The sequence below is a fragment of the Mus caroli genome, unplaced genomic scaffold, assembly GCF_978045245.1.
Source record: "Mus caroli unplaced genomic scaffold, Mus_caroli_1 scaffold_5, whole genome shotgun sequence".
In the NCBI taxonomy this organism is placed as follows: domain Eukaryota; kingdom Metazoa; phylum Chordata; class Mammalia; order Rodentia; family Muridae; genus Mus; species Mus caroli.
In genome coordinates this window covers 73,889,214-73,911,662 of record NW_028227260.1, presented here as the reverse complement: position 1 = coordinate 73,911,662, position 22,449 = coordinate 73,889,214, and the positions used below count along the sequence as shown (strand labels likewise).

Genomic DNA, 22,449 nt, shown 5'->3' with positions numbered 1-22,449 from the left:
CAAGATGTTGCTGAAAGGACCCTGATATAGCTGTCTCTTGGGCGGCTATGCTGGGGCCTAGCAAACACATAAGTGGATGCTCACAGTCAGCTATTGAATGGATCACAGGGCCCCCAATGGAGGAACTAGAGAAAGTACACAAGGAGCTAAAGGGATCTGCAACCCTATAGGTGGAACAACAATATGAACTAACCAGTACCCCCTGGAGCTCGTGTCTCTAGCTGCAGAAGATGACCTAGTCGGTCATCAGTAGAAAGAGAGGCCCATTGGTCTTGCAAACTTCAAATGCCTCAGTACAGGGGAACGCCGGGGCCAAGAAGTGGGAGTGGGGGGGGGGTTGGGGGACTTATGGGGTAGCATTGGAAATGTAAAAGAAGAAAATACCTAATTAATAAAAAAAACCCTAGACTTAATTGAGATTTAAATGACTCCCCTTTAAATTTAATTCAGTGGGTTTGTTAGGTTTTAGTATATTCAGAGTCAAGCGAGGTATCATCGTAATCGATTTTATATTATTTTCATCACTCTAAAAAACCGTATGGAAACCCAAACTGCGTTTCTTTCACATCTATAATTTTCCAGTGGATCAACCAAATCTGCCCCAGTTGACGTGGATGATTACAAAGAGTTGCTAGCTGGTGTCCAGGAAAACCTCTGATTTACTGTCTATGTATTTGCCCATCAGGGATATGTCATATGAGTAAACCATACAAAATCTTTCATATAGTATATTTTTAAGGCTCACCAAATGTTATATATCAGTACATCATTCCTTTTTGCAGATGAGTAGCATGTTGTAGCAAATCATATTTTATTTTTCATTCACAAATTAAGAGATACTGGTCAATTTTCACCTTAGAGCAATTATGAATAAAGTTCCTTGATTATTCTGTATAAAGCTTTTCTGTATTTAACTGAAAATGTGCTTCTTAAAGCAATGATGAGAACTAGATAATAACTACTTTTATTCCTGAAGGACAGATGAATTGAGCCTCTCTCTCTCTCTCTCTCTCTCTATATATATATATATATATATATATATATATATATATATATATGCCACCTGCCTTAAGTTCTATAATTAGGACATGTGTGATGAGTGTAGGATTGAAACTCAGGAAATTTGCCTCTAGGGTCTTAGAGGAAAAAGAAAGTGGGACAGAGAAAAAGAAATTTTTGTTCTAACAAAGCACCTACTTCAGGTTAATACATCCATTGTTGTTTGTTTGATAACTTTTAATAATAGCTGATTAATGTCATTATATTAAAGAATGGACATATAACCAAAGAAAGATAACAAACTTTTTAGACTCAGTGGTGAGGATATTAGGAAAAACAGGCAAGATAAAGGAAACTCCAGTGTAGGGCTGAGGTTGGAAGGAGAGTTTGGAACAGGAGATGAGGACCTAGAGGTTCAGTCAGAACAGGGACAGGGACAGGGACAGGGACAGGCGCTGCTCCCTCAGACTTTCAGCGATTATGCTTCAATGACTTGTAGGATTGGAGGAGCCGTGAATTAATTTTCTTTCATTTTTGACTGAAATAACCTCAACATGTTCTATCATCAACTCAGTGGAGCAAGGAAAGGCATTTTCTAAGTCAGGGGCATGTGGGTCCTACTCTTTTCCAAACATGTACATGCTGGGTGTACAGAACACTCTGCATTTAACACAAGATATATACTACACCTACAGATTAATTATGAGAGGATATCCTGGGATCTGAAAATTAGGTTGTGATTTCCACACAAGTATTTAACATTTACCTCAATGGTATTTGCCAATCAGGAAGCACAAAACCCTGTATAATTTAAACTGAAGTTTAAGAAGAGTATATGTTGCAACAAAAGAATAATGCAGGTTTCTACTTTTAGTTGTACTATGTTGTAACCCAAAATGTGATAGAGAGGGGTTATGCATAAAGCTACAGTAAAATCCCACACATATTTAAGCCTTTAAAACAGTATTTCTGTTCATTCTTTGAGAAGTTCATACATGTATATGATGAATTTTGAAGACATTTATGAAGACATTATGAGAGGATATCCTGGGATCTGAAAATTAGGTTGTGATTTCCACACAAGTATTTAACATTTACCTCAATGGTATTTGCCAACCAGGAGGCACAAAACCCTGTATAATTTAAACTGAAGTTTAAGAAGACACACCTGAAGAGTATATGTTGGATTCATCTCACACATACACCCTCACCCCTTCCATATTTGTGTCCTCCTTTTTGATTGCTAATGACCCACCAAGTAAAATATTTTTTCCCTTATACTCTTGTGTGTGAGGCTGTCTTCTGGCTTAGGAGTTTCCCAATTTCATCTTCTTCTCAGCTTCTGTTCTTGGCAATGTTTCTGTCTCTTTATTGAATTCTTTAATTCCTTAGATTCTTTGATAAAGATAGCAATTGTTCTTTAAAATTATATGTCCTGGGGCTCATCTAGGTGTTCCTTTAAGATAGTACTTCTATAAGACTAGTAGGTTTGATGGTATTCTTAGCCATTCATATTTTGTTTTGGGGGATTTGACCTGGGCATGTGACTGTTTCCTTTGGTTATGTGACTGATGTGTTAATCTGATTTTTCTTAGATTGGGCCAGGACAGGAGGTGTGCGAGCTGAGCTATGCCAGGTAAAGCAGGTGGATAAGCTGTTTAATTGGATCAAACAAAGAAAGCGCCCAAACCATAGGTCTGAAGCTAGGTTTGTGTGTGCAGAGATGGCAGCCAGGAGAGGGGGAAGATGGAAGAGGGAAGGGATGGCCACCGTGCAAAGTTTGCTTGTTAACAAGGCAGGTGTGAAGACTCACAGTCTGGGCCTAGGTCTGTGGGTGTGGAGATGGCCATGGGCATGGGCACTGGAGGATGGGAAAGAGAAGAAATGACTTACTGGGCAAAGGTGGCCCACAAACAGTGCTCCTGTACCATGGTACTAGAAATAGGCTTGTGAGTTTGCAGGTGGCTATGGGTTAGAGGAAGGGCAGGGAAATGAAAAAAGCTTGGTACATATTTCTCTAGCTGTCTTGTCTCTGTGTCTTGAAGTGGTATAAGCCATGTGATAATTTTTGTCCCTTTGCACTATGACTGAAAGCAGCAGTACAGAATCCATTAGTGAAACATTCTTGTGTTTTTTTCTTGCTGTGGAGATATGAAAGCACGGGATAAAATAGAGCTACAATAAAGCAGAAATAACTCATAGTTGTCCTGGGAAGCCACTGAACCTAAGGCAGAATTTGCATGAACAAGAAATAAACTCCTATACATATGCCACTGCCATTTGTTGGGATTATCAGTTACTACAGTATAACCAAACTCTTTCTGATGGATAAAGAGATTTTCTTCACTGTTCATTAATTTGTTCTATGAAGACCTTAAGGTTGTCATTCTCCACAGTCCTAGTACATCTTTATATGCCAACATTAATCCCTGAGTGATTTGCTGGAATGAGATTATTTCAGTCACTTCAATATCATTTTAATATTCTTATTGCAGATTACCAAGCCCCACCCTAGAATATGTACTTAGGCTATGTGTATTGACTATCATGCAGCTTTCTGACAGGACTGGAGAGATCCACAGCTCGTGTGGAGAGAGAGGTAACCTGACACAAGAACTTACCTTAAGTGGCACATTTCTGGAGGCCTCTAACAGTAAAGTGACAGTAACATCTGAAGACTGCAAAGCCTACTTTATGTCCCCTCCCCCTTTCTCATTCACTAGATGAGAAAATAGTATATGTATGACACTCACAGGCCACTAGGAAAGGTCATAACTAGGAAATTAATATGATATACAACCAGAACAGTTGGCTTCTAAATCAATGATCAATTGTGTTATAAATAAATTGGGCTAGTTTTCATATGGGCCAGGCAGAAATATTATTCTGCAGTTAACAGGGCTCTGTGGGGCACAATACAGAATACCCTGACTTTGTAGACTTGGAATTTGCAAGTAAAATCCCAGACAAGTAAGATCTACTTGAAAATTACCATAGCCTTGACATGAAGATGCCTCTAGGAATCAGGGGAAAAAGGGGACTATAAATAAGAAAATTCTTAATGGTCCAAAAACCATTGGGCTAAGAAGCAAAGTGGTGGCATAAGTGATTGAAACACTGAGTGAAGAAAAGCAAAGACCACATTGGAGACCTTGGTTTTCTGGCCATTTGTTCTTGGTTCTGGAGACAAAAGTAACTGCAATTGGTTTTGTTTGGTTGGTTTTGAGGCTGTGATTAGGAAACTTAAGAGATAGGTCTATTAATGACTGCACAGAAAAGCATTTATAACCTCTTGGTGTCATTTTATTCCCTCATCCCACTAAAAACTAAGACAAAAGAACTCTTAAATCAATAGAGATGGAGGTGGAGGTGGGGGTGGGGATGGAGGTGGGGGTCGGGGTGGAGGACAGGCAAGTAAAACTCAGAAGGTAGGTAGCCCTAGCCAATCACTTTTAGGTCTTGTTCTTTCCCTGTCAAATATAGTTAATAAACTCGTTGTCATTGTCTCTTCACTTCTAAAACTCCTAGAAGGTAGTCTAGGAAGACTGAGAACAGATGATAGCACTTACTGTGGAAGAAGTAATTACAATCTACTCCTGGAATCCACGGGAGCTGGGAATTGGTAAGACATAAAAAGAATGGCAGAATCTTGGTAATTTGGATGGGGACAGTTGACAGAACCCAGGTAAAAGGGACAGGGGATAAATGAGAAGATCTAAGATATGGGCAAAGGCAAAAGTTAGCGAAGTTAAGGAAGGCTTGAATTACGACTTTTTAAAATGCTTCAGTGTAGGAGGGTACTTCCAAGGCCAGGAAGGATGGGGCTCACACTCTAGATACTGTCAACAACTGCCTCGAATATTTTGGTAAACAAGAACCTTTCGGACTTTAGTGTTCTATTGCTCTGGAGGAAGGCTATGAGACATTCTTATTCATGTGGACTGCTGACCGGCAACATTACATGGCATGTGCAGGCCTTGTGGAAGGCAAAGTATTTGTGTACACAGACTATATACAATAAAGAAAATAATAAGGTCATTGTGTCCACACATGGACAATTAAAGTCTACTTTTAAGGAGTCAAGCCCACAAGTTTTAAGAGGGAACCTGGAGTGGGAGATTCCTAAGTGTTATGGCCTACATTAAAAATGCAGTGTTAAAACTGTCACAAATACCCAGGTTGTATTTTGGACCTGTACACACAAGAGAAATGAACAAGATCGGGAACAGGCCACTAGGTTTTAGCAAAGTACCAGGTAAAATGAAAGAAAGTCCTATCTATAAAAATATTTTAACTACTCATGGCTACAGGCTTTGAGTACAAACACTGTTCTTTTACTCTTCCAGAAATGATAGAAAATGTTTCCCAATATCCCTTGGAACACTTTGAAAATGAAACAGCAGGATAAGAAACTCAAGATAGTTGGAGCAAGTAGTCTCACAGCACACAAATTGCCTTTATTTTGCAATTGGCCACACACACACACACACACACACACACAAATGGCACAACTGTGCCTGAAATTCTTTTTTACTTCTTTTATTGAACTCCATAAATATTTTCATAAGGCTTTATGTCATTACAACATCTTTTTTTTTGTTGTTGTTGTTAAACATTTCCAAATACACAATTTTGACACTTGTTTGACAGGGTCAAACAGTCGGATAATAGAAACAAAAGAATAAGCCGGCAAATGCAGAGCAGCAGGGGTCAAAATCACTGTTGCCCATCTAGTCACCCAGCCCGCCCCACCCCCAAAGCACTAAAATAGCACTATTTGGCTTCATACTAGAATTGTTAGAACTCTCTTGCTGCTGTCCTTAATAGATCAATTAAAGATATACACATAGAAAGTGGATGAGAGAAGGAGAGAAAAATTGTATTTCTGTATTTAGGACCTCCCTATAGTAGAACTCATAGAACAAACTCACAAAACTGGAGAAAGAAAGTTCGGGCCTCATTGAGTTGAGGAAAGGGGAGTCCGGGGCCATGCAGAAACAGGAGAAGTATAGAGTTTGGGGGGCAGGGTTACATGGCTGTGGGGCTGCAGCAGGTTCAGCTACTGAGTCCAGGGAATTGATGAGTTTCCCTTTGGGCTACTGGCCACTGATCTATTTGGAGCTGTAGGTGTGAGGGTGGAGCCAGGCATTCCAATCCAAGGAGCGCGGAGTTGGTAGTGCCTTCACAAATGACTACATCTTGTAAGGCTAGTGGACTGGATGGAGAAACAGGATGATGAGAGGTAATACCCCTGATCTGGGAGCCTTGAATGTTGGACTCAGAAAGGGGAAAAGAATGAGAAGGTCTGGCCAAAAGATACTATAGATCTAGAAACCTTTCGAAACAAGCCCTCCTGGTGTGCTCCTAACCCTGGGAGAAAGTTGCCAAGGCCAAGCCTAGTGAAAATGGGTAGAAAGTAGGAAATGAAGGTGCAATAAGGGAGGCCTGCATAGGAAGTGAAACACATTTCAGTTTGCCAAGGGAGAACATTGTAGTCTATGTGCTCGATGCCAGATTTCTTGCCATAAGGGCTTATGTAGCTCTATCATATGCTGAGCAGTGAAAGCCAGTCCCGAGCCCTGGTGTTCTGCTAGCTAGCCTTGATAACTACAAAGTCTGACAACAACGTGTAATTTGTTTTCCAGAGGGGAAAGATTCTCAGGGGTAGGGCTTAGTCTAGGTCAGGAAGTACAAATTCAGCTTTATTGAAGACCTCATACAGCTATTGTTGCTACTTGGTAAGCTTAGATCTTTTTTTTTTTTTTTTTTTAATAATGAAGTCTTTTCTTGTGAGGTCCAGGACAGACACAATCTCCAGATTCCTGGATAGGGTGGGTTTTCACACTTCTTTATATTCTATTGTTCTCGCTCCAATCTCTAGCCATACAAAGGGCTAAATGACAAAGAATAAGCACTCTTGTACTCATGGGGATTCTGATTTTTGTGGGAAACATTCTGGTCAAATGGAAACCCTGCCAAGAAATAACTTCAGTGTTCTACCTCAGATCTTTTCTTTTCCCCCAGATGTAAAAGTAGCCCTAGGCTTCTCTATCACTTGCCTCAGTTGTCCTGGGATGGGAGTCTGTCTGGAACAAAGCCTGCTTTGAGTGCCAGAATGGCTCTAACTATGCCAATACTCACAAACCTGGCAGACAGTAAGGGCAAAAAAAGGAGACAGAGATTATCCATGCAATCTGCTAACAATTTGGGATGTTTCTTATAATTTCAGTGATGCAAATTACTGGTATATTATCTTAGATCAAGCCTCTCTCTTTTCCTGATGGTCTCTATAAGATGCTGTTGTCAACCTTGAACTCTTGTCAGGTTAATCTGAAGGTGGCTAATGCTCTTGGCCAAGCAGGTTTTTCTCTTGAATGCCTCCATAAACTTCTAACAACGATGCCTTATGAATCTGAAAATGGAAGCAGGAATGACCAGAGCACTATAAAGAGAGCCCTACCTGACACCTACCTACCATCTATGAGTTATGGGGGTGGAGATAAATCTCTTCCCCAGGATGCAAAGTCTCAATTTCTTTGCTACTAGTTTAGTTAAACCTTTTGCCTAGGGAAGAGATAGACTGAAAAGGAGATCCATAATAAAAGAGGCTTGGAAAAGAGACTAATGGACCCAAACTAATTCTTAGGTGGAAACTTTCAATGGCTTAGCATTGCTGTTATATGGGAATTCTCAGTGCTAGAAGAAATTACCTAAATAAAAACTATCCCCCTAACAGAAATCTTCTCGACTCTCATTACATTCGTTCACTCCTTTGTTTCTGTTTGGTTTTATATCCTTCCACAATACCTAAAACAGTGAAAGCAATAGAAATACCAAGCAGATAAGTCACAGGGCACAACAGAGCATGTCTAGACTGGCACAATTGTGGACACAGGATGCTGGGAAGAGGCTGTTGGTCTAACTGCAGGGCTACAGGAACATTTGCAGATGGGTGCATGAGGAACAGGAGCTGGGAATCCTCCCCTTCCCAGTGAAAAGTGACAGGGAGAGAAATGAAATCCCAAACCCACTACATAAATTCAATTCAAAAGTTATCAGCATCAGTATCATAAGGAAAGGGGACTAAAACAATGCAAATACTCTATGGTAATAATGACAGGTCAGTGAACTAGAGGAGCGAATAAGTTATCTTAACAGGAAAAATAACAGAGAGTAAGGGGGAGGGAACAAGGTTAAGAACTAAAAATTTGAAGAAGTGATTACATGTTTGGAAATCAGTGGTACTTCTTACCAACTACAGATTTCAATTCCCCAAAACAACAGAAAATGGTTTTGGTCCTTCTCTGTGTGTGTATATGTATGTATGTGTGCATGCATGTGCATGCATATGTGCACACATGCCCACACACACACGTGTATACGTAAAGGTCTATGTGTGTGTGTGTGCATGTATGTGTGCACACACACGCACACACACACACTCACTCTCTCTCTCACACACACATTTTATATATATATATATATAAATTTTCAACAGTGCTTCTCCGAAAAAAAGGTCCATCTATAAATATAATTTTATTTATTTTAAAATTATCTGCCTTCCTATAGGTATTATTTTTTGAAGGGGGTTAACCTACTGAAGTTTTGCCAGAATGGTGACTGGCTGCGTTTCGGTTCAGTGAACTCAAACACTTGAGACGGAGCGATGCCATCGGGGACCAGGTACTGGCCCTGGTTTAAAGGGTCCTGTGGTGGTGGGTAGGAAGGAGGAACTGAGCGGGCAGAGTTGACACCTAGAGCAAATAGGAGACCAAAGGAAAGAGTATAAATTAAGTACCAAGTGAATTTTCAAATGAACAATGATCACTCACACTCACAGTACACTAGTTTTGTGAGTTTTACCTGGTAACGGATTGAATAACCCTAATTCCAAAATCTGAAATACTCTAAAATCTAATAGTCAGAAAGTAGAAAGTCTATACAAATATTTCAATATATATATATATATATATATATATATATATATATATATATATATACAATTTGTAATCTGAGGTACATTGTGTCTCAAGCATTTCAGGCAAATGATAATCAAACTGTGCTGCAAATTTTTCCCCTGTCATATTTGTACCAATATCTCTATTTATATTCACCATCTTATTTTTATTCTATTTCTTTCACCATTTTTTTAGGTATCACAAATAAAATAAAATAAAATAAAATAAAATAAAATAAAATAAAATAAAATCTGGAGTGTTACCATCATTTGTTTGACAGACAAGAAAACCAAGGACCAGAAGAAATATTATACCTAAGATCTTATACTCAGCTCCCAATAAAGTGGGAACTAGAGCTCACATGTGCTGAGTTCCTGGCTAGGATTTCTTTTCAGGAGACCATAATATCCCTGAAGAACCTCACAAACTCTTTTCAGTTCTAGACTTTGGTTCTTTTCCTCTCCAACCCTACCTGAAAGCGTCAAAATAATCTGGTTAAGAACTACTGACTTCAGGACTTTCCATAACGGTTAAGGCCCAAGTAATTTAGTATTTTGCTTTGGGTTGACAGTGACAAACCTGTATTCAATAGAAAATTGACATTAGTAGTTGAAACAGAAAGGAAATTCATCACCATAAGACATGTTTCATAGAGAAAAGGAAAATGGAATCTGTGATCTTTCAATGATACTGAGGTTATAGACCTTTTTTATATTAATGGAGGAGGATTCAAGGAATCCAACTACCCTGGCAGTAGTTTTAATGCTAAGCCATCATGGGCCATTGGTACTTTTGTAGGAAGAAGCCTCCAGTTCTGTAGCCATTTTTGAAAGGTGGCAAATGCTAGAAATATGAGGGTATTAGATGCTAACAAATAATACAGGGACAGCATGGAAGAAGTCCTGCTTTAAAGTCTGTTTTTCATTTTCTCTTTCAAGCTTTTGATATCAAATATACCAACTCTAAAGATTTTTAGAATACTTTTTCTTAGGGCGCTATAGTTTCGTATTTAATTTCACAATGGATTCCTACTTAATTATTATAAAAGGTGTGGGCTTATAATGAGGTCTTAATTTGTCTATAGAAATCTAATTCAGACTATTTGTTGAAAATATTGCACTTTCTTTGCTGAATTGTTGTTCTGTCTTTGTCAAAAATAAGTCACACATATGCATGTAGGTCTATTTCTGAATTCTTTCTATTAAACTATCTGTATTGCCTCAGTTAATGCACCTATATAATGAGTGTTGAAATTAGATGAACTAGGTACTTCTTTTTCATTCTTAGTTTTTCAAGATTGTTTTATTTATTCTAGAGAAATAATCTGATTTTCAACTGACCTTAAAGTCTATGAAGATGGGGGCTGTGTTTATGATTCTGACATCGTTTGTATTGATAAATTCAATTGGGTTGATGTATTGGAAATTAGCATTTAACCCCAAGAAGTTATATATAAATTCTGAAAACCAAGACAGCAGAAAGTAAACAAAGTAAAGTGAAAAGGCCTTTTTATCAGCCAGATAACTCTTCCCTCAGAAAAATAGATGGTTGATAATGAATGTCCCATGGTGTTACAAATAACATGTGAAGGGGACACTAGAACAATTACTTAACTAATGACATTTGCATGAGAGCTATCTTATCAGTTTTCCCTTCATTATTTCTAGAATTCACTCAGAATCCTAGAGCTAATGAAAGAGCAGCAGGAAAGGACTAAGGAAAGTGATGTCTTAGTAAGATTATCCATTCCTCGGAACAGTAAAAATACTGTCAGTAAAAAATAGCTTCCAGTAATTGAGATGAGAGAATCAAATGAGCTCTTTTTTTTCAAACAAGAGATATTACCATCATCAGGACCCTGAGATGAAGAGGGGAGAGCAGTGGTCTCAGAATCAAGATGACAGGTTAAAAATCACTTTACCTTGAATGTTTTCAGTTTCTTAACCTGGAACAGGGGCTAATAGTGCCATTTTCTTTGGGTTACTATAAAGATGAAATGAAAGAAATTAAGAAACTTGGTACTACGTAGACACTCTAGAAAGCGGAAGGGAGCTCCTTCTTTTTGCTCAACTGAGCACTTTAGTTTTGTTCTGATTCATGAAAAAGAAAAACTATTTCAAATTTGAGCTGATTCTATTTGGATTTGAATTTTTCAAAGGTATTTCCATGTATGCCTCGGAGAAAGACTATTTTGCTTCAATTTGAGGCTCTTCACTTTGGTTTGGGGCTACTGATTAGGTAAGCATTTTTAGACCACTGAAAGAAAGCTGAGAACAAATCCCTATATATTTATGTTTATTAAATAAATTATATACATGCATTATTGCCTGCCTCTCTCTAGATTATTCAAGAAATTTTTCTTATTTTGAAGTAAACACAAAAATACTTTTTATTTTGTTTTGTTTATGTAGCCAATAACGTAGGTATGACCACCCCACATCCCTTACTCTCAAAAATCAAAACACGAAGAGCATTTGTTACTTGTTATCAAGAATACCTGGGTAGCTGGAAACTATTCCAAGTGAACCTCAGTATAGAAAGGAGCCAAGGAATATGAAAACACATACCCCATGGTTTCCCAGTCCCACACAGACAGTGAGTGGGTTTGGAGGAGTAAAGGCACAAGTACCTTTCTGTTTAGAAGCTTTTCTCACAGTCATTGCAGCCTGTCTCTTCTGATTTTCAGAAATCTCAAAGCCTACAAGAGACAAAAAGGGAACTTTGTTATGAAAACCATATACCTTCACACACCACAAAAAACGAGTATACCTTTCCTTCCAAAGCTATCTGACAAACATATCAAAAGAAAAAAAAAAACTTCAAACAAAATGCTGGCAAAGATGTAGGGAAAGATGAACTCTTATTCACAGCTGAGCAAAATTTAGTAGAGTTGTTAAGAAAATCAATATGGAGGTTTCTGAAAATATTAAAAATAGAACTACCATATGATTGAAATTCCTGAGCACATCCCCAAAGAACTCTATATCCTACTACAGAAGCACATGCTCCTCCATGTTGATAGCTACTCTAGTCATAATAGGCAGGAAATGGAAACAGTTTACCTGTCCACAAAATGATGGGTACATAACAAAAATATGGTATATGTGCACAATGGACTTTTACTTAGTTATGTAAAACCAAAGTACAAAACTTGCGGAAAACATTTGATAGAAAATTATATTAAATCATGTAGCCCAGATTGAGAAAGACAAGGGTAGCAGATCTCTCTTATATGTCGAGCATAGATTTTAATACAAGTGTGTGGGCATAAGTCATGAACTTGGAGAAGGAACTGGGAGAAGGGTAAATGAAGTTTTGGGGAAGGGGAAAAGTAATAGAATATATGCTCTTTGAAAGCAGACAAGAGGTAGAAGAGAACAAGGGAGATGAGAGGATGGGGGGAAGGCTGGGAGAAGCAAATCAACAGAAACAAACTATGTCTGAAAATGCCATGGTGAAACCAAATACTTTATATGGTAGCTTAAAATAAAATATTTTATGTATGTACACATACATACATGTATGTGACAATAAATAATGAAAAATGGAGGCCTTGAATTTGAAAGAGATAAGGGAGGGGGTATAGGGCAGGCTTTGCTGGAGGAAAAGGGGCAATGATGTAATTATAGTAAATTCTCAAGAAATAAGTTAAAATTTTAAATACAAAAGGTCGCTATCATTGACCTAGTAATTCCTTTCTAGAAAATCCACTAAAGTTATTTGTTAGAAATTTGGAGAAGAGCCGGGCTGTGGTGGTGCACACCTTTAATCCCAACACTTAGGAGGCAGAGGCAGGAGAATTTCTGAGTTCGAGGCCAGCCTGGTCTACAGAGTGAGTTCCAGGACAGGCAGGGCTACACAGAGAAACCCTGTCTCAAAAAATCAAAACAAAAAAAAAAAAAAGAAAGAAAGAAAGAAAGAAAGAAAGAAAGAAAGAAAGAAAGAAAGAAAGAAAGAAATTTGGAGAAGAACTAGCCACATTTCTTTGGGGTGTATGCCCAAGGAGTTGTACTACTGGATAATAAGATTTATTTTTAATTTTCTTAGGAACCTCCATGGTGGTGTTTTTGTAATGGCAATCCATGATCATTTGCTATTTTTTTTCCAAATGGATGAATGAATCATTAAGGTTTTGATTTATTCATTTCCATTGATTCGTGAGACTGATCGCGTTTTCATGTATCTAGGGGGCCATTTGGAAGTCTTCTTTTGAAAAACATCTACACATGTCTTTAATTCATATTTTAATTAGGTTACTTGCCGTCTTGTATTGAGTTGTTTCAGTTTCTTATAAATTCTGAAAATAAATACTGCTATACAGCACTATCCTCTGAGCTAAACATCTGCCATCTTTATAAGTCCAGCTGTGTCTTCTTGCAAAATATTATCACAAGGGTATCTAGATTGTCTTCTTAACCAGGCGGATGTAGTTCTGTCCTAATTATATGTGGTCTCATGGTTTCCAGGAGGTGCTACAGGCTGGTAAAGGCTAGAGAAAAAGGATCTATTTATGCAGCCATGGTGGGCACAGACCTTCCAGTTGGCTGCTTTAGGGTCACCTGTGCACCTGGCCATAAACCCTAATTCTTGCTCTATAAGTAAGCCTAATACACTCATTAGTTCTTTTGGGTGAAAGTTCTATAAAATTAAACTTTAGTTTGTCATTAGGAATGGGATATATATTATCAACTCTCCAATACAAACAGAATTCATGCAACAAATGTCATACTATACGTTAGTAAGAGTTTTCTCCTAAAATGTAGCTATCTCATGCTTGTTTTTCTTTATTTTTTCTTTCTTTTTCTATACAGTTTTTTTTGAATTTCTATGTCAAAAAGATACTTGCATTTCCAGGTTTATTGAAAACATTATTCACAATATCAAGAATATGTGGTCAACCTAATTACCCATCAATGAACAGACACAGAAAATGAGAATATACTATTTAGCTGTATAAGAACATGAAATTCTGTCATTTTTTAAATAAAATAGTAGGATTTGGAGGACATTACATAAAGTAAGATAGGTCAGATGTAGAAAAGACAAACACTGTATAACCTCATATCTTAAAGATTAACATCGTATATGTGGGGAGCAGAGGGAGTCGAGAGAATTCAGAGAGGTCATTCAGTAGGTGCAATGATATAGTCAGATAAGAGGAATACATTCTTTGTTCTGTGTCATAGTAAGATGAATAGAGTTAATAAAGCACTGTAATAGCAAATAGTTAACAGATATCATTTTCAACATAATCATGCTAAAAACAAAATTTTAAGGTGAGAAATATTCTAATTACCTTGAGTTGCTAATCACTCAATGATTATATGAATCTTTTAATTTTGTAAATACATAAAAATAGTTTATGTAATTAAATTTAGATGTAATTAACTAAAGCTAAGACTTATCTATAAACATTACATATTGCATATTATAAAATACAGCAGCAAAAGTTATGAATAGAAGTTAAGAGGAACCTAAACATAAACTATGGAGAATATTTAAAGTACTCTGTAAAGTGGAAGAACCACCTTTTATATTAATCAAAAATATAAAAAAGGAAATAATGACTTAAAAGTTAAGAGAATTAGAATAGAAAACATATATTTGGAAATAAAGGTTTCAGAAGGAAGAAAATAAATAGAAATAACAAACAACAGAAAAGTTTACTAAGTGAAAGTACACACACTTGTTGAAACAGTAAAAGGTCTAAGGCAGGATTAGGATACATAGACAAATGTGAAGACATTGACTAATGTCTTCAATTACTAAACTTACAGGGTCAAAAAAACAAAAACAAAAACAAAAACAAAAACAAAAACAAAAAAACCCAAAAAACAAAAACAAAAAACCTTTCATACTCTAAGTTGTAAATGGCTCAGCTTTAGAGTCACTGGTCACCCAAGTAGGAGATACCCTGTGTTCTAACTCCAGCAAAAAGAAATTTCACATAAAACACCATTAGTGATAGCACAGAATCCATAAGTGAAATCAAATTATAAACAACTCCCTCAAAGACCTGGGCATTTTATATAGAAACTTATAAAATTTAGGGTTTGACTCAAAGAATGATTACTCAGAAATATTTATTTCATTTAAAAAATTGAGACAAACCCAAATAATGGTGCTATGAAACTGGGGGATAAAAACCAAAATCTAAAAACAAAAAATCAAACGAGCAAAACAATAAGGACACCCCCCAAAAAACAAGAAAGCAAACAAACAGACAAGTAGAAGAAAGCAAATATGATACTAAGTGGATTAACAAGAAGGGGTGGGGTAAAAAGTGGAAGAAAAGAGGTTACAGGGTAATAGGAACTCTCACAGTTTTATTTAAATGCCTGGAAGAAAAGACTAGAAAGAGATGCACCAAAACATATACAAAAGTTCTTATTACAATGTATGCTATTGTGATTTTCGTGTGTGTGTGTTTTGTTTCCTCGGTAGGTATTTTCTACAATTTTCTAATTTAATGTAATCAGACCATGGGGAAAGTAACATAAATCCACATTTAAAAACAAAACAAAGATGACATAAGCCTATCAGAAATAATTTATGGGAGCATTTCATTAGTGCCTGATCTCTGAAGTCCAAAGTTATTAAAGCATTGTATGGGAGATATGGTATGAGAAGCATGGGGAATGGTAGGAATCTTTTACGTAATGTAGAATCTGTGAACTCAGACTATCCACACATAGTTCTAAAAGCCAATATTGCCATATCATTTTACAGCACATCTCAATGTAGCACTGGTACTTTAAAAGTAACCTGACTTGCATTAAGACTCTGTTATGCTTGCAGACAGGAGCCTAGCATAACTGTCCTCCAAGAGGCTACACCTAGCAGCCAATGGAAACGGATACAGTGAGAACCACAGCCAAACATTATATGGAGCTTGGGAAGTCTTGCAGAAGAGTTGGGGGAAAGATTGAGGCACCCAAAGAGGAAATGGGCTCCACAGGAAGATGAAGAATGTACAAACTTGGACCTTTGGGGCTCTCAGAGACTGAACTACAAACCAGAGGTGAGCTGGACCAACCCCCCTCCTCCCCGCACATATGTAATAGATGTGCAGCTAGTTCTTTTTACAGGTCCTCCAACAACTAGAGGGGGGGCTGTCCCTGAATTTGTTGCCTGCTTGTGGATCCCATTCCCCTAACTGTGCCACCTTGTCTGGCCTCAGTGGGAGAAGATGTGCCTAGTCCTTCAGTGACTTGATGTACCAGGGTAGGGGGATACCCATGGGCACCTCCTTTCTCAGAGAAGAGGAATAGGGAATTGGGGGAGCTGTGTGATAGGGGAACTGGGAGGAGGGGGGCAATATTGGGATGTAAAGTGAATAAATTATGGGAAAAATAAGACTGTATTTTTAAAAAAGATTTATTTATTATATACACTGTAGCTGTCTTCTGACATACCCAAAGAGGGCATCAGATCTCATTACAGATGGCTGTGAGGCACCATGTGTTTGTTGGGATTTGAACTTAGGACCTTCAGAAGAACAGTCAGTGCTCTTAATCACTGAGCCATCTCTCTAGCCGAATAAGTGTATTTTCAATGTGGACTTTAAGATATGGGAAGATAAGGATTACTGCGTCCTGCTGGCCATCCATGTTTTGCTCTGGGCCATTTCATTCCCTAGCATGTTTTGGCATAAGAACCCTTTGCATCAGAACTCTAACAGGTAAGCATAGTTTTTAGAAAATTGCAATTTTGAACATATAACGTTTAAAGGTAGAATTCCATTTGTATAAAACATGGGGCAAAACAAGAAACTTTTCTAGGAATTAGAAAGGTTGATTTATTTTTTGCCTCCTTAGTGCTGGGGATTGAATAGGACCTTTTGCATACTAGGCAAGTACTCTATCTTTGAATTACATCCCTTCACGTTCATAAAAACAAAACAAAACAAACAAACAAACAAAAACCCAAAACAAACCAGACTCCTGCTATAGTTCAGATTGGCTTGAACTCATGATGCTGCCCAGGCTGGCCTTGACCTTGTAATCATCATGCCTCTATTACAATTACAGATATGGAGAATCATACCTGACTGTTTGATAATTTCATTATAGAAATAGGATCTTGAAGATGATACTAGGTAGTATTTAATAAACTACAAATCTTTAGCCACAAAACCATAACCACATAAACTGTTTCAATCCCAAACCAATGTCTTATTCTGAATCTAAATGAAATGAGTGGTCACTGTTTTTGATATTATTATATTTTCTGTGATTTATTTTAAATAGCTCTAGAGTATGATGACTAAGTACATATAATTTTAAGTTAATATCTGAAGTGATTTATCAAGAATTAAATATTCAGACACCTTTGCCCCATTGATTAATACTGTCACCTGAATGGGGGAGGCCTACATAGTTCAACTCTGATCGATATCTGTTTTCATTAATAAAATGAATGTAACTCAAGATGTGCACATATAATTTGGTCTCCTCAGAACTCAGTATAAGAATGATGTGAATCCATAATCTGAAAGGGACCTGAAGTTTGTGAATAAAAGCAGATCCACTGCTTGGTCCTCATCAGAATTCTATTGATACTTTTCCCTTCAGAGTTGCAAGGCCCTGGTGTTTATTTTCATCATCACAAGCAAGGCTGTCCATCTCATCAGTATAATTCGAGCATTGACAACCATTTCATAAAACATATTCTCATATACCTAGAGACAGATCTGTGAATATATGGAGATTACAGAATAAAATGTAAACTCTTTTGTGTTTGTTTGCTAATACATGTGAATATAGAGGTAGGAGAATCAAGTTTGGAATTGGATTTTGGTACAATATTCCTATCTGATAATAGGTATTAGGCATGGACAATCTGTAACTCATACCTATTGGTATTTTCAAAGACCCATAATAAGGAACCACCATAGTGACTTAGGTCAGTTTGAAACAAAAATCTTTCCTTTGACTTTAGAAAGATAAAATCAATTGTAACCCTCTATGGAAAGTTCTTCACAATTATATTTTTCTTTCTGCTTTCAGGTCACTTACCAATTTTTTCATCTTCTTGTACCATTTTTCTCTCTTCTCTGAAAGCTCTAAGCCAACGTATTTTCTCCTCCAGTTTCTTGGCAAAGAACAGATGCACTTCTTCCGTTTCCTTGTTATGAAGCTTGAAAGCATTTTTCATGCTGACATTAAAGTCATCATCTCTGCCATCTTCAATGTCAATTACCTCATATTTATCCATGTCAATGCGCCCCTTGTAGTATAGGATGTCTCTCCGGATTAGGTCCTAGGTGGGAAGAAACAGGCAGAGTGGATGCCAGGAGAGGTGGCACATGGTCACAAAAGGACACAAACACCATCATTGTTCTGGAACATAAATGAAGATTTTATTGTCTCAATATATGCACTGAGATGACAAGATGGACACTGACAAGTTGCTGAAGTAGGCATTCTAAGAAATTTATGATGGAAACAGATGCAGAGACCCACAGCAAACACCAGGCAGAGCTCAGGGAGACTTGTGAAGAGTGGGGGATAGAATTGAGCAAGCTGGAGGGGTCACAGACACCACAAGAAGAACCACAGAGTCAATTAACCTGGGTCCAAGTGGCTTACAGAACATGGGCCACCAACTATGGAGCATGCAGGACCCCTAGAACCCCTACACATTTATAGCAGATGTGCACCTTGGTCTAAATATGGATCCCCTAACAAGTGGAGCAGAGGATATCTCTGACTCTGCTGCCTGTCATTGGATCCCCTTCCCCTATTTGGACTAACTGGTTGGGCCTCCGTGAGAGAGGATGTCCTTAGTCCTGCTGTGACAGGATGTCCCAGGGTGGAGTGGTACACAAGAGGGGCTTCCCCTTATCTGAAGACAAGGGAAAAGGGTAATGGAGGAAGGAATTTTTGAGGGTTGGACTGGGATGAAAAGATGGGGGTATGGTCAGGATATAAAATGAATAAATAAGCAAATTATTAGAAAAAGAGATTTCCTACATCCAAAGACTGTTTCAAACCCTAGTATCACTAGAATACAAACTGTTTATAAGCAGTAGAAAGGAGGATGCAATAAAAGCACACTACCAGCAATGGATTTTTCATCTTCCAAAAACCTGGCCTGCTTACCAGAGGCATAAAATGAGCTTGCTAAAATGTGCTGGGAAAAAAACCCTCAAGCAGGATACAGAGAATAAAATTGTAGATGAAAGTTCAGTGGTGAGAGTTACTAGAAGGTCATATACTATTGGACATGAAGAGTTAACTGTAATGGATCTAATGCTTTTAGTACTTGGGATTTTGGGATAAGAGCAAGCCTGACAGGAAAAGTGTGAGTAAAAGAGAATAAAGAAGGTGCATGTATCAACACAGGTGACTCTCACAATCTTATATTACCAAAGCAAAATTATACACGTGTATGGATACAATGTTCTCTATCTTTTGTTGTTTTACTCATGAACACAGAATTAGATCAGTCCTAATTCTAGTCAGTGAGACACTCATTCTAAGTCCATGCACAGTGCTCTTATTTCTGACCTTACTCACTAACAGTTTAAATGGTATATTAAGTATTGGTGAACTTGCTACCATATTCAAAGCTATTACTCCCAAATACCTCATCTTAAGTCTCATGTTTGTCAATGACTTCATTTCTTTTCTATATATTTTAATCTGATTTGTATTTTCCACAAGCACCATATAAAACAATGTTATATATTTCTAGAGACATGTACAAATAACAAAGTTATAAGGACATATATAATGATCATATATAGCAAATTCAAGAGTGGATAAGAAAAATAGAAATGAGTGAGAAATGGAAAGAAACACGTCCTACTTTGTTTTCTATTGCTGTGATGAACACTATAACCAAGAGTAGCTTGGGGAGAAAGGGCATATTTGGCTTACGGGTTTCAGTCTGTCATCAAGGAAAGTCAAGGCAGGAGCTCAGGGCAGGAGCCTAGAGGCAGAAACTAAAGGAATGCTGTCCCTACAATGAAGGAATGCTGATTACTGGCTTGCTCCTTGTGGCTTTTCCACCTCCTTTTCTTGTACAACCTAGACCCACCTGCCCAGGGATTGCATTGCCCACACTGGTTTGCCCATTGCATTGTCCACTGAAGTTTCCTCTTCTCCAACAATTCTAGCTAGCTGTGTCATTTGAGAAATCTCAACCTCACTGTAGTAAATGAGTTAATTATCTTACCCAGCTACAGACCCCACATGCTACAATCCTGATTTATCTGGTAAAATGCACGCTTGCACAGTGGTATGACAGTTGGAGGGGCTAACTAACTGCATTCTGGTTAGATATGAGGATGCCACAGGAGAGGCAGTATATGCTAGGTACCGTAAACCTGGTTTTGAATGGTTCTCAACATACTTCTGTCAATCTCAAATCCTCAGGAATGGAAATACAGCTATTGTTTAACTGTTTTACAACCAATAACCATTATATAGTTCTTTTTACTGCTATAATTATTATGCATACAAATAAACTGAGAATACATATAGGTTCTAATCCATTGGGGACACCTGCCATTAAGCTCAGACAGTTCTGTTGGATACTTGCAACACCAGTCTCACAGGGGAGGAAGAGATGAGTTGAGCAGGGAAGGCTAATAATTTTTAGGCCTATTTCTTTTGACTATGTCCAAAATGTACAAGGTCAGTCTTGGCCCAAAGCACAGAGGGGTCCCATTAACTGATTTCAAAATTTCAGGAGCGTTTTGTGAGATACATACTCAAAAACTGAGCAGTATCAGGATAATGTAACTATGCAAAAGGGGGATAATATAGGAAAATATGTGGGCGTAATGCTTGAATTCTTCATTGCAGTTGCTATAATGACATATACAGATCTGGAAAGGCAGATATGGACAGCATACTTCAAGAGTGGCTACCTACCAACCTAAAACATTAACAACCTTGAATTCCTGATTCCTAGCCTTAGTCTAAAATTTCCTTCTCCCTTCTATCAAACTAGTGCTTCATGATCATTTTAAGTCTCAAAAGCATTCGGCATTTCCTAAAATTGGAAATATGTGTATGGTCATGGGAATTCACTGCCAGTAACAATCTGAATATCCTATTGTTTATTTGAAACAAAGGAACAAAGAAATATCCCATTTCTTTAGCAGAAGATTGGGAATTAGTGATGTGTTGCTAAAACTCTTGTGTTACTACATTTTTCTATTTGTAGCTAATAAATAGTTTAATATGATTAGTGTTGAGATAATTGATCTAGAATAATCTACTGGCTCAGGAAGACCAATCAGAATAGGCCATGAACAACAGAGGCCAGTGAAAGAATATGAATAAAATACAAATATTTAAGTGTGAGTTCTAGATGTTTAACACATTAACTGTATGGCATGGGCAAGCCACTTAGCTTCTCTCAACTTCAATTACTGAAACTTTAAAGTAAGAAAAGTTGACTTTGTTCTATGCTACAAGGCCAGCTTTGTCTAGTAAATGTAGCCTTGAGCTTTTATGCTCTTTCAAACTCCTTTTGGCAAACCTCAAGCTCTGATAAATCTCAAAAGCCTACTGCTTCTTGTAGCTTAAACTATCCAAGCAAGCTAAATATGAAGAGTTAAGTTCTATGAGTCAAAGAAACGACAAAATCCAATATCTTCTATTTACATAGCCACTGACTTCAGAAATTTGACACATATTCAGGGTAGGAAAAGTACTTTCTAACCCACTCAAAATCACACATCTACTTGGGCTTACAATAATGTATCCTTTACTCTCCAAAAAGTTCTCTCATTTCAGTCTGTTTAACCTGCATGGTCAAAGTCATATATTCTTCCCCCAAAAGAAACCTTCTCTGATTATATATTCTAGCTGTTCTGCCCCTACCTTGTCAAAAGTCTAACACAGTGACAGCTCTTAAACTCTATTCACCTAGCACTTAACTATCATACCAATTATAGCTCTTAGTTTTGTTTGCTCGTTGAGATTGTGCTCAGTAATCGGTCTTCTTTGAACTTGCAATACGCAGGGATTATCCATAGAAAGTTTATGGGGTCTTCTGAACACAGCAGGACAACAGAGCCTTTCTGAGTCCTGGGTGCTTGTGGTACTGTTGGTATCAAGCTTCTGACATGTCTGAGTGCCTTCACAGTGGTGTAGCAATAATATGCCCCAAACAGATAATATTTGGATCACAATTTCCCTGTTTAGAGGAGTTTACTGTTTCTAACAGGATACCAGCTTTTCTCCATTTCTCTGTTTTGTTTGTTCAAGGCAGGGGACAAAAAGTGTTAGTACTTCTCTAGGACTGTACAGCCTGTAAACACCAAGCTTCTGGCCATAGCCTGTGACTCCAGCAAGGAACTACCCTAATCCCTGACATTACATAATTCAAACAGCTCTCAGATATTTCAACTTGATCCCACTAGGTAATCCTAGGATTTAGCAAGACTTCACAGGACATTTTGTACAAATGACAGATGCTACAATCTAGAGTATAAAGCAGTTCAGGATTATAGCCTGACTCATGTATTTACCTC

At 37.7% G+C, this 22,449-nt stretch overlaps 1 protein-coding gene across 12 annotated transcripts in view; it reads right to left on the bottom strand.

Annotated features, from left to right (window-relative positions):
• Positions 1–5,532: 5,532 nt before the first annotated feature.
• The window catches only part of Arhgef9 (Cdc42 guanine nucleotide exchange factor 9), a 167,519-nt gene continuing 150,602 nt past the window's right edge, over positions 5,533–22,449 (bottom strand). For 10 of the 12 annotated variants that reach the window (XM_085838115.1, XM_085838122.1, XM_085838118.1 and 7 more), the window contains 3 exons: positions 17,975–18,218; positions 11,587–11,655; positions 5,533–8,753 (listed from right to left, as the gene is read on the bottom strand). In XM_085838115.1, coding sequence (XP_085694241.1) covers positions 8,572–8,753; positions 11,587–11,655; positions 17,975–18,218 — 495 coding nt within the window. In that variant the 3' untranslated portion in view covers positions 5,533–8,571. Of the gene's footprint in view, positions 8,754–10,878; positions 10,941–11,586; positions 11,656–17,974; positions 18,219–22,449 lie in introns of all 12 variants that reach the window. The other 2 variants (XM_085838123.1, XM_085838124.1) reach the window with 1 other exon arrangement.